The sequence below is a fragment of the Neoarius graeffei genome, chromosome 16, assembly GCF_027579695.1.
Source record: "Neoarius graeffei isolate fNeoGra1 chromosome 16, fNeoGra1.pri, whole genome shotgun sequence".
Taxonomy (NCBI): Eukaryota; Metazoa; Chordata; class Actinopteri; order Siluriformes; family Ariidae; genus Neoarius; species Neoarius graeffei.
In genome coordinates this window covers 35,175,783-35,189,388 of record NC_083584.1, presented here as the reverse complement: position 1 = coordinate 35,189,388, position 13,606 = coordinate 35,175,783, and the positions used below count along the sequence as shown (strand labels likewise).

The window sequence follows — 13,606 nt, the reverse complement described above, 5'->3', positions numbered from 1 at the left end:
TTAGTTCCCTCTGAAATTTGGTTATTGTGATATATGTTTATTTCTGTAATATATCAGGCCATTTTGTGGCTGGGAAGTTATTCAATTTGAGGGGATTCCCAAGCAAATAATGTGCATGAAATTGCTCACTTCGCGCAGTCAGACAGACAGAGGAAGTCTGTGTGCGCATGCACAGGTTTACCTTTGACCATGCACTGATGGTTACATCATTCTGTCACTAAACGAACAGCTGATCACGCTGAGGTGCTCGCTGACTGTCGATATTTATTAGTTTGGTCCTGCGTTTCCTTTCCTTTGCAAAATAACATCTTTTCTTCTCGCTTTACATTACTGTAGTCAGTCTTCCAGGTTTCATTCACATACTCACGTCCTCCATTTTTCTCTCATGTTTCAGATTTGTATCCCACAATGCCTTGTGTGAACGGGGAAAGCCCACCACGTGATGCATGACGTAGTATCTTGAATTGGGTCATGGTGAAGCAGGAAAAAATAACAGTGAATTTAGGGCCACATGGCCCTAAATTCATTAATTGTTCTATTAAAAAAAACAACAACTAATAAAATTAGAAGTCTGTGATTCGAATTCAGTAGCTTTCGGTCCACTGAACAAAAATAATTGGGTGTCAGGGAAAATTCTTTTTATGACCTACACTTGAACAATCTGAAAGGCAGTCTATCTTTAAATGTTTTCTGTACTTAGTTCTGTGTATCTGTTTCTCATCGAGTATAGTGTCCTCAGTGTTTGTGCATTCTTGCGTACTGTGTACTGTTGTTCTTGGATTTTAAACTGCCCAGTGTCCTTGGGTATCTTGAAAGATGCTTATAAATACAATTTATTATTATTATTATTATTATTATTATTATTATTATTATTAAGTGCAGAAAGCTCAAAACTAAAAACTTAAACATCAGGATGAATCATTGTCTCTCCGTTCCTATCAGTTCCTTTTACACACACTAGTGACACGAGACTAGAGCATGACCTCATTTCCTCCAATATGGAGTTCACAGAAAGTGCATCAGGTTATCATACCTTCTTTAGTGACGCCAGTCAGACACGAGACAAAGCTGACTTACACACATACACTCACGTCTGCTAGTATTTTGAATGTTCAGTCATGGAGTACGGGTCATTGCTTTCAAGAGGTGAAGTTTGATCTCTGTGTTCCTGCCCCCTACTCTACCTCTCAGAGCATAAAACTTTCAAAAGATTTCAGTGCTCCATCTCTTTCTATCAGCCATTTTTAGCTTCGCGTTTGCCCATAGGTTTTACTTTCTTTATTTTATGGATAGAGCAACATAATCAACAAGAGTTAGCTGCATTAACAAACAATCTCGGACCAATGACTCATATGCTTTTCCTCCTTTGGTTTCTCTCTCAGACTCTCACTGACACAACCCACACACACACACACACACACACACACACACACACACACACACACACACACACACACACACACTTTCTTTTCCACTCACATCTCAATTTCTCCATCCTACCTGCTCCATCTTGTCCATTATTCTTATATTTGCCCACAGTTGCTGTGAATTCATTCTTATCAGCTTGCTGCCTTTCACTTCTTGTGCTCTCTGTCTTGGAAAATTGCCCCTACTCAGTGACTTGGAACCCCAACTGGTGAGGGTGCCTCCTTCTCTCTCTCTCTCTCTCTCTCTCTCTCTCTCTCTCTCTCAGTCCCAGAAGAGCTGAGTTAGCCCTCTCACAAGACATACTGCTGACTCTTAGACCCTGCTTTCATAACGTGAGATTACTGCATGCTCATTTAAATAGTTTGCCATTTCTGAATCTGCATTTTGGAGTATTATGTAAAAATTAACTATGAATGAAAAAAATGAAGTAGATAATGTACATACTATCTCAAGTATCTATTCATATATTCATAGATTAGAGAATGGTTCAGACAGGACATGTGAAAAACCTAGCTCTGCGGGATAAACCCAAGAAGGCTAGTTAGGTAGTTAGCCAGCCTACTAATGTAATTACAGATCGCAGGCCTCGCTCTATTTTCTTGGCTCTCTCTTCACTGCCTAGCAACTGTTGCCATCTGCCATTACTTCAGTCAAGCTTTCAGCACTTTGCCAGCTTGTCTTGTGGAAATATTTTGAATTAGAAGATACAGATAGGGGTCATAAGACTTGTGAAAGCAACATAGAGTATCCAGCTGTTGTTTTTTTTATGTATTTGCCCTCCAAAAACGTAGATGCAAGAATAATAATAGTAATAGTCTCATCTCATCTCATTATCTCTAGCCGCTTTATCCTTCTACAGGGTCGCAGGCAAGCTGGAGCCTATCCCAGCTGACTACGGGCGAAAGGCGGGGTACACCCTGGACAAGTCGCCAGGTCATCACAGGGCTGACACATAGACACAGACAACCATTCACACTCACATTCACACCTACGGTCAATTTAGAGTCACCAGTTAACCTAACCTGCATGTCTTTGGACTGTGGGGGAAACCGGAGCACCCGGAGGAAACCCACACGGACACGGGGAGAACATGCAAACTCCACACAGAAAGGCCCTCGCCGGCCCCGGGGCTCGAACCCAGGACCTTCTTGCTGTGAGGCGACAGCGCTAACCACTACACCACCGTGCCGCCATAATAGTAATAGTAAAATAGAAAATAGAAAAAAAATTGAAATAGACATGTCTGTCTGCTCAAAGGGGAATTCATTCATTTTACAAACCATAAAACTGCTCAAACATAAAACTATTTGTTCACTTGAAATGAGTGTAAAGCCAGTGTTACATGGATTGTTCAGCTAAGATTTTTAAAGGAGAATTGAAGGCAATTTTTTATAATCAAAATTCTATTTCTCATTTTATTAAATATAGGAATGCATTTCTGACAGCTATTTTGTCGCTGCTTTAGCAAGTTATGAGTGTGTGAAATATGCTATGTAATATATGAGTCCATATGTCAAAGCAGTGGCCGTAAATGAGATTTATTGAGGCCTGTGCGAGACATCGTAGGACGGAAGTAAAACATACAGCGGAAATCAAAGTGACCAACATCTGCCAACATTGTCAAAAGACACGCACGCCCTCTTTCGAATGCTGATGTAATCAAGCCAGAAGTTTTGTTTGTTTTGATAGCAATCAGGAAAGTTTGAAAAAAGTAGGCAGTAATCATCATTTAAACTTGTTTTTGTGCAATATTTCGTTTGGAAAACAGTTTTCAAAATGGCGGCACTGACACCTGGCTGACGCTTCACGTTTCAAAGTCTCGCACAAGTCTCATGAAGATCGTGTGGATAAGCAACGCCTGCCGTGGACCAAACGAACTAAATTCAACACAGCTAAAAACCGAATAGGTCTTACAGTATCTCATCTCATTATCTCTAGCTGCTTTATCCTGTTCTACAGGGTCGCAGGCAAGCTGGAGCCTATCCCAGCTGACTACGGGTGAAAGGCGGGGTACACCCTGGACAAGTCGCCAGGTCATCACAGGGCTGACACTTAGACACAGACAACCATTCACACTCACATTCACACCTACGGTCAATTTAGAGTCACCAGTTAACCTAACCTGCATGTCTTTGGACTGTGGGGGAAACCGGAGCACCCGGAGGAAACCCATGCGGACATGGGGAGAACATGCAAATTCCACACAGAAAGGCCCTCGCCAGCCACAGGGCTTGAACCCGGACCTTCTTGCTGTGAGGCGACAGCGCTAACCACTACACCACCGTGCTGCCCCAACCGAATAGGTATATTATTTAATTGCAATTAGTTGCCAATACGAGTCACGATATAAGGTTACTAAAACCAAAAACGTAATTGAATAACACGTTAATTAAGAAATAAAGCAAGTTTAAAAATGACCTCAGTTGTCCTTTAACACTGCTTCTGTTACATTCTAAGGCACAAGTTCTCTGGAAGGTTCTGGGTTCAAGTCCAGTGGCCAATGGGGGCCTTTCTGTGTGGAGTTTGCATGTTCTCCCCATGTCTGCGTGGGTTTCTTCCAGGTGCTCCAGTTTTCCCCACAGTCCAAAGACATGCGGTTAGGTTAACATGGGGTGGCCTTGGGATGAACTGCCCTTGAGCGAGGCACCTAACTCCCAACTGCTTCCCAGGTGCTGTAGCATAGCTGCCCACTACTCTGGGCTCTGGGTATGTGTGTGTGCTCATTGCTTATGTGTGTATTCACTGCTTTAAATGGGTTAAATGCAGAAGAGGAATTTCACAAGTGTACACGCGATGCATAAAATTCTTCTTCTTCTTCTTCAACTTGGAGAACAAGAATTTTGGATCCTTAAATGGTCAAAAAAAAAAAAAAAAAGGCTGAGAACCCTGTTGTAATATATTCTACAGGCCATTCTCTCCTGATCCAAAAAACAAAAACTGATATCATCAGTTTTCTTATATTTGCAGAAACTCAATGATCTTGCTCTCCGTTTTCAGCAGCTTGACCTACATAACAGCAGCTGGGGCCTGATATCAGTTAATAGCCTAACATACCGTAATGCATCTCCCGAGGAGAAGTAAAGTGATAAATTGTAATGACATTAAATCGGGGGGGGGGGGTGGTATCTCTTGGCATCCTTTCTCAAATCAAGCTCTGGTGTATGAAGCAAGGAAACACTCAACTAACCATTTTTAACAGTTTCATAATTGCAAACAGTCATCTGTTCTAGAAGACATGTAAAGTTAACAATCAATTTTGATAGTTTAAGCACAAGTTTCAGCAAAATAATGTCTCAGAAAAAGAAAAAAAACACTGTAAACACTATGCTAAACACAAACTGTATTTCCTTCATCTGTTTCTATTTAATTATCCATTATCTGTATTTTTACAAATCACATATCCGGAATCTGTTCAGTCCTGGATGTTCATATTTGTGCCTACTTTTGATATTTTAGTTTTTATTTTGTTGTTTTCAACATTGGAGCCTTGAAAGAATAGACATCTAGGCTGTTACTTATGCTGATATTTGTTTAATATACAATATGGATGGATGCATGTACTGTACTATGATCACACACACACACACACACACACACACACACACACACATTTCCCTTTAATATATCCCTATCCATCAAGAGAAGGGTTCTGCTGTGGTTCACTGATGGAGTGGTAAAGGAGGAAGTGCTACTTGCTGTTGCCATAGAGACACTCAGCCTGTATCAGCATCGGAAATGGCAGTTATGCAAGGGGGTGGGACCTTCCAGAGACCCCTAATTTAGCCTGCCCTCAGGGTATCCACGCTGCTCTCCACAGGTTTGTGTACAGTAAAGGGTGTGTGCATGTTTATGTTTGCTTGTATGTGTCCATATATTTGGGGTGAATGAGGGCAAGTTCACCTATATGTCTGCAGCTATACATCTGGTGATTATGTTCGTAAATATATACTTCGTAACTGTTGTGAATGAATGAAAGTTTAATAATGTGTTAGTGCTGAATGCTATGTATAAACTCATTTACATTTTACACGTCACTTTAGCTATCACAGCAAACTACTTCGATATAAGCTACAGCATACAGGGTATAAATATATTTAACAGTTTATCTCGTCTCGTCTTCTTCCGCTTTATCCGGGACCGGGTCGCGGAGGCAGCAGTCTAAGCAGGGAAGCCCAAACTTCCCTTTCCCCAGACACCTCGGCCAGCTCCTCGGGAAGAACACCGAGGCGTTCCCAGGCCAGCCGAGAGACATAGTCCCTCCAGCGTGTCCTGGGTCTTCCCCGGGGCCTCCTCCCGGGGGGACATGCCTGGAACACCTCCCCAGGGAGGCGTCCAGGAGGCATCCGAAAAAGATGCCCGAGCCACCTCAGCTGATTCCTCTCGATGTGGATTGATCGATCCTCTTTAACAGTTTATATTTAACAAAACCCAAAAAAAGACCAAAAAAGCAACAAAATATGGAATGAAAGTATTTGATGGTAAGAACATATCTCGGCATACATGGCTTATAGCCCACTTGGCACTACGCTCCTCGTCAGCTATCAGCTCATGTATGACCCGATTCCGTGGAATAACTGTTTTATTCTATCCACATTGACTGGATTTTGAGAAATGGAGCACTTTTATCTTTAGCAAATTCGATAAATAAAAACTTTATCCAAAACATCTGACAAAATCATTTCCACTTAGAATGTAAACAAGCCGGCGCAATGACAGTAGCAATTTGTGAAAAATGCTATAATAATAATTCTTGAAAATTCAATTATTTATGAAAATTAAATATGCTCTTACAATCAAATACTTTTATTCCATATTTTGTTGCTGTTTTGTATTTTGGGGTTTTGTTTTCGAGTAGAGTTTTTATTTCGTCCTTGGCTGGTTCAGCAACATGTTCCGCCATTTTCTTCTTCTTCTTTAGTTTTTTTGCCGGTGGGCAAACCAACTTAAAGGTGCATTACTGCCACCAACTGGGCTGGAATATGGAACAGGAGATATTGAGGGGGGGAGAACTATATTCTTTTAACTAATTCTGTTTCTTTTAAATTGTAGTGATATATCTGACCATTTTGTTTTTCTCTACTCACAGTATATCACAGGATATCACAGAGCTGATATCCTAGTAGTAGAGTAGCCAATCAGAGTGCACGATTGCTCATATCCAGTGAATGTGGATAGAATAATTATGGATATTTTGCTTTCAGTGATCGAGGTAAGCTTACAAATGGATTGTGCTTTGTTCTTGGAGGCTATCTGTACTGGAGATAGTGTTCCCGTTATACGGCAGCAATTTGTCAATTACTACAATTTTGAATTTATTAACGAATACCACTATACTGTTTTTAACTGTTTATCATTATATTTAATGTTACAGAACATCTGCAAGGCTTGAGTCTTCAGGAGAGAAGAGCTTTATGGTTTCTTAACGACATGGAAAGCAGGGGTTGTTTTTTTTGACTCATCAATTCAGAGAGAGAGAGAGAGAGAGAGAGGGAGAGAGAGAGAGAGCGAGAGAGAGATGCTGATGTAGAGAACAATGCAAAATAGCTACTGTAAGTGAGGAATAACATAAGTTATTAACTCCCATGTTGGGAAACTTACTGAGTTTTACAAAATGCTGAGACTCTGTCCATAAATATTAAATGAAGTCTCCTAATAGAAAACCTCATCATCTGAAAAATTATATGCTTTTAACATTCCATTTTTAATCCGTTTATTATTAGCCATTGATTATGTGGAGTGCCTGCTTCAAGTCTGTCTGAATGAGCTGTAACATTCAAATTGAAAATCAGAAGGCATTCATATAAATATCATCTGTGTCAATATTCAGAGCCATGCTGCTACAGAAAATTAATCAATGCCTTCTGATTCTATAATTCATCCACACTGAGGTATAATTATTGTAATCAACACATAATGTCTGTTAACTCTTTGATGCACAACCTGGGACAAAAGTGGCCCGGCTGAGTTTTTATTTAAGCTGGGTTTGCTTAGCTTGTGCATCAAAGGGTTAAAAGACTATCATTTGGGTTTGAAATCATAGTTCATGCCAGATATTGTAAATGCTGTTTAAAACTCCAGCATCCTGAATGCAAAATGTGTTTTTGTCTCCCTGAACTGTTTAACAAAGTTAGTGATGATTTGTGCATTAATAAGGCTAACTTATAGCAGAGCTCTGCACGTGAAAGGTGCGTGGACTGAAGCGCCATACTTAAGAGAATGTGGTAATGCATCAACCTGATTTTTGATGGCTTTTGCATCCATATGATGTATGAATCATAAACGTATTCCATCACAGGGAAAGTCACAGATTGGGCTCAGATCGTAAGTGCAAGGCAACGTATCTCAAACACTTGACCACTGGACAATTAAATTTGTATGTTTATTTACGTAAGATAGATAGGTTTTTATCCAGCACTTATTTTTAATTTGCTTTTTAAAAAATAATGTGGGATTATTTACTAACACATTTTACAGAAAATATGGATGAAAAAATATTGGGGGGTTTTCATAGTGGGCAATGTATCATTGCATTGTATGCTTTTTTTACCTGAATGATTTCTTACTCTGTACACTCGTGTAAACAATCATTGTATAGTTCAATAGCAATTATGAGCATCTTTCCTTAGTTGTAGATAATCTAAAACTATCACGGATCGATATTGATTATTTCTTATGTCCGATAATATTCGATTGTAACTATATAGTAATGATGTAAAGTGAAAACGCTGGTTCACTGCTGTCCACCAGGCACCCAGCAGAGTCACACCGTGGTGTTGTTTCTGCTGCATGGCATGCAGTGTCAAAGAAAGGAATAAATATGTATTCATAATTGCGATGTGTATCTCATTAGTGGTGTCACGGTCACAAGACAATGCAGCAATTTATTGACAAAATATACTACACTACACAATTTGATGGTTCATATGCTATTATGATTCTATTCAGGTCGATTTTGTGCTCTTGCAAATATTTAGCTCAAACACACATCAGGAGCTCTGCTTTTAGGTAGTGCCTATATATCTATATTATAAGTATAGCATGTCTGTTGCATATATGATATGTAGAAAATAAACAGTGATAGAAATCTCGCCTGCAGGCATGCTCTCTCAGTATGTAGTGTAACTACAGGTTTATGTAAATGTATTGTTGTGTACATTTCTGCTTGTTGACATTTTGCCATACAGGCCAGATAAAAGTGCCAGACTTGGCACCTTGGTAATATCTAATAAATATAATCACCACATAATTTTTTTTATTTCACAGTGAAGAACTGTCAGCCAGTCCAGCTCAAATAACCTGTTTCTGAACATTGCTTAATTCCTTTTGTCAGGAAGGTGAATCTGCAAGTCAATGAGAGTGGCAGTGTGACTGTCTCTGCCTGGGTGTATTGGCTTTAGCATGAATATTCAAACAGCTGGAGCTGAGCAGGGCTTACTGCTTCGACTGAAGCTACACAGTACAATATTTTAAAATTGAATTTTTTTACTGCTGACTCATATTCCATGTTTAAATTACTTATCATGTACAGCCAAACCCTACGACTTGTTCACACTATACAAAATAATTGGTTGATTTGACCTTCCATGATGAGGGTGCTGACATTGTATGTGAAGTACAACATCTATAGCCTGTTTTGTCTATTGCAAAGCCCCAGTAGTGCTTGGAAAGCTTTGTTTTTCCTCATAACATTGATCTTTCTGAGTGAGTGTATGGGTCTTGCTGTTACCCCGTGAGAGACTCACAATTAGCTTGGTTATAAAAGCTGTGTCTTGCCATCTCTTGCCATCACTTTCCAATTCCTGTGAGTCATTGTAAGATAAAGAAGGAAGGGTGCTGCAGCTCCAGTGTGTTCTGTCCCTAAAACAAGTCATGCTGTTGACGCTACTGGTGTCACAGACATGAACATAAACTCTGTAAAATCAGTTCATGAAATCACAAAATTCAAATTTGATATGATTTATTATTATACTATAATTATACTATATTATATGATTTATTATATTATTATTATTATTATGTTCCAGGTTCGAACCCAGCGGCCAGCGGGGGCCTTTCCGTATGGAGTTTGCATGTTCTCCCTGTGTCTGCATGGGTTTCCTCCGGGTGCTGCGGTTTCCCCCACAATTCAAAGACATGCAGTTAGGCTGACGTGGGGTGGCCTTGGGCTGAAGTGCCCTTGAGCAAGGTACCTGACCCCTGACTGCTCCCCGGGCGCTCTGGTGTGGCTGCCCACTGCTCTGAGTGTGTGCGTGTGTTCACTGCTTCAGATGGGTTAAATGCAGAGGATGAATTTCACTGTGCTTGAAGTGTGCATGTGACGAATAAAGGTTTCTTCTTTTCTTCTTATATATACAGGACACTTTTTCCATGGAATAAAAACATGTATTCTATTCCCTTCTAGCGGGTTTCATTAATTTGCTTTGATAGCATGCAATATTGTTAGCATATCGCTTATCCTACATGTATTATGCCACTCTACCCAATGGAGAATAAGCATTGAATATGGTTTACAATATTGCATGGTAGTCAAGACAACATGACGTCACGCGTCAGAGCTGACGTGATTATCCAATGGGAAAGTTTTCTGCTGTGCATGCACAGAAACATTTCTTTGTTCACCAGGAAAGAGAAAGACGCATTGAACACCCGAAAGGCTCCCAAAACTTCATTAGATATTCTTCAGGCATATTTACTACAAGCAGTGGTGAATCCTTACTATTAGAGCTGGGACTTGAGCTCAGCCAAAACTTAGTCAGACACCAAAAAAGCAACAGGGCAGAGGATTTTGCAAGGATTAGCGGCAGGCTGCCAGGTAGCTCTGTTGTGTGTAGTTGTCAATGTTGATTTTAAAAGTAACTAAGTAAATCACATAGGGAAATGAATACTTAAGTATGAGTGAAAAATACTGTGGCGAGTGTGCATGGAAGAGGAGTCTGGAGACAGAAATCTTAGTTTCTCGGTTGTTAGCTTGTGCTGTTTGCACTCGATAGCACTGGCTTGACTGCTTTATTAGCATTCGCTAACACTACTGATGAACACTACACTGGCTGGAAGGTGACTTCACTGCTGTGCTGATAGCGCTGACTTGCAGTTAAGCTCGCGTTGGCCTTTGAGAATGCTGATATGCTGATAATGAAGAGAATGTGTATGTATAATAATAATAATAGTAATAATAATAATAATATTGGCTGGCTATTTTTCGTGGTATATCACATATATTCCATTCAGCTAGCCAAATGGAATATATCTGCTCTACCACTCAACGCCAGCTATTATTAAATACATGCATTGTCTTGATACAGTACATTTTTTGGGGGAAAACAAGAACACCTGGCAGCTGTGCTAATGTATGGTGTCTTTGTAGCTCAAATATATTTTTGAATTCTACCTTCACCACTGTAGTAGTTTCATATCTGCAGCTATGAACTTTCCAATTGCCACACTGGTTTGGTATGGTGGTGTAGTTGCCTCACAGCAAGAAGGTTCTGGGTTCGAGCCCAGCGGCCAACGGGGGCCTTTCTGTGCGGAATTTGCATGTTCTCCCCATGTCTGTGTGGGTTTCCTCTGGATGCTCCAGTGTCTCCCACAGTTCAAAGACATGCGGTTAGGTTAACATGGGGCAGTCATGGCCTGAGGTTGGGCTGAAGTGCCCTTGAGCAAGGCACCTAACCCACAACTGCTCCCTGGGCACTGTAGTATAGCTGCCCACTGCTCTGGGTAAGTGTGTGCGCATTACTCACTTGTGTGTGCATGTGTGTGTTCACTGCTTCAGATGGGTTAAATGCAGAGGTTAAATTTAGGTGTGTGCTTTAGTCTGTGCTTGAGTGTACATGTGACAAATAAAGGCTTCTTGGCTTGGCTTGATTGGTTTCTTTAACCCGGATTCAATCAGCTAAAAAATTTTGTCTTATTGAGGTAGAGAATGTGTGTATTAGCAATGGTTTTTATGCTCGTACACTAGAATGCCTATGTATTGTCTCATGAAAAACTCTGTGCTTAGGAAAAGCATGCAGCCTTTCCTGATTCAAGAGAAAGAGGAAACACAAAATAAAGATATTGCCATCCATCCATCTAGTATCCGTAACCACTTATCCTGTGCAGGGTCGCGGGCAAGCTGGAGCCTATCCCATCTGACTATGGGCGAGAGGCAGGGTACACCCTGGACAAGTCGCCAGGTCATCACAGGGCTGACACATAGAGACAAACAACCATTCACCCTCACATTCACACCTATGGTCAATTTAGAGCTATCAATTAGCCTAACCTGCATGTCTTTGGACTGTGAGGGAAACCGGAGCACCCGGAGGAAACCCACACAGAAACAAGGAGAACATCCAAACTCCACACAGAAAGGCCCCCGTTGGCCACTGGGCTCAAACCCAGAACCTTCTTGCTGTGAGACGACAGTGTTAACCACTACACCACTGTGCCACCCCATAATGGTATTTCATGACAAATAACCTACTTTATTATGTAGTCTGTTGAATGCGTTGCTCATTTTGCAGACATGTCAAATCGAAGCCTTGCAGTGAATGATACAATATGCTACATCATTGCACCCCTACAAGATGATAGTGAACAAAGTTTTCTAACAAATCAGGTTGTTAGTGTAATAAGCACTCCATTCTGTCAAACAGCTGAATTGTGGTGCACATAAAATTCCATCGCTGATTACTCAATGGCAGCCAAATCGAGTATAAAACCTGGCTGAAAGCAGACAGTTTGTGTGTGTCATAAGGATCTTTCTTATAAAGGTGGTAAAACTGTCACTCATTCACAACCAGAAACACACACACAAACTTGCCTGTAGGTAATGTAGATTACGTTCCTTCAACTTGGCATCAAGAGGTACCAGAGCCTTTTCATAGCCTGATCCTCCTCCCCTGGAAGCGGGATATGCTTCTCTGGCTTGGTTGACAGTCATGGCTGACCAGGTGCTCCTTTTAAGAGAATGCGCACTATCTCCTGTCCTGGCCATGGTGCTGCATGCTAAGCACTCTCCAGAAGCATGACCTTTCACCTTCTTCAAGGTTAGCTCCTGGATGGCTGCATCCAGGGTCTCATGACCTGGTGGGTATCCCCGTCCTGACCCCCTGCCTCCAGCCACCAGGAAACTACTGTCACTATCCAGGTTGTCATCAGAGCTCCACCAGCCAGCTGTCTTGCTGCGGTGGCGTGAGGAGTGCCGGGATTCATGGCGCGAGTCTCCACTCTTGCTGCGTTCCCGACTCTTGTTGCGGCGTGTCGAGCGTGACTGATGTGTTCCTGGGTGGTGGTGCCCTGTGCCCTCTTCACCTCCACTGCGCTGGGTTCGCTCTCGGTCACGATCTCTGAATCCATTGAACTCACGCTTGGATGGTGCTTCGAGTGAATGTGACTTGGCAAATAGGCGCTGGACAGAGTTCACCAGGTGGCGGATGCGGCTGGGACTCTCACTGCGCTGCTCCCCACTGGCTGAGCGCTGGTACTGTAGAGTATGGAAGCCATCTGGGTGCAAGGGTAGTTGCTTCTCAAACTGATCCAGCAGGTTAGGAGGGATGCGGTGCATTTTTGGGTGCCCATGTCCATGCCCATGTCCATGCCCATGCCCATGTCCATGCCCAGCTGAAGACAAGCATTCTTCGCATGAGTCATACGGCTGCTGCTGAGTGGAATGTGAACGTGGGAAAGTGCCTCCTCCAGAAGGGGGCAGTGCCAGGGGCTCAGGTGGTCCCCCAGGGGGATAGTACAGGTGGTCTGCATGGCGTAAGTAGTCACGCGTGGCCTCGAACTCCTCAGGCGTGCAGTGGCATGGCCCAGATGAGTGCTGTGACAGGCTGCGGCTCACCTGGTAGCCCTTCATAGCTGGGCCATGGTGGGCCGCCCGGGCCGAGAGCGGGCGCTGTGGGCGCGACAGGGCTGCGTTGGAGTCAGCTGCAAAAAAAGGAAAGAAACATCATGGTCAGGAAATGTTTTCTTCGATGTATTAGCTATGCCCTACATTTTGTTGATTTTCTTTTATTTAGTTAGTTATTTTCAAGTGCTCTTTTTTAAAGTAATAAATTCATTTCAATTTACACATACTGCTAAGTTTGGAGACACAATCTCTTGTGAGAGCTAAACAAATCAGTTGGGACTCTGAGCACGAGCTACTCAGACCAATAACTACAGCACTAATTTAATTCCTTGTACTCTCCAA

General features: G+C 41.9%; 1 protein-coding gene across 1 annotated transcript in view; it reads right to left on the bottom strand.

Annotated features, from left to right (window-relative positions):
• The window catches only part of dlgap3 (discs, large (Drosophila) homolog-associated protein 3), a 36,426-nt gene extending 23,156 nt beyond the window's left edge, over positions 1-13,270 (bottom strand). The window contains exon 1 of the mRNA XM_060942069.1: positions 12,233-13,270. Within this exon, the coding sequence (XP_060798052.1) occupies positions 12,233-13,270 (1,038 nt within the window). The remainder of the gene's footprint in view (positions 1-12,232) is intronic.
• Between the last annotated feature and the right edge of the window lie 336 nt (positions 13,271-13,606).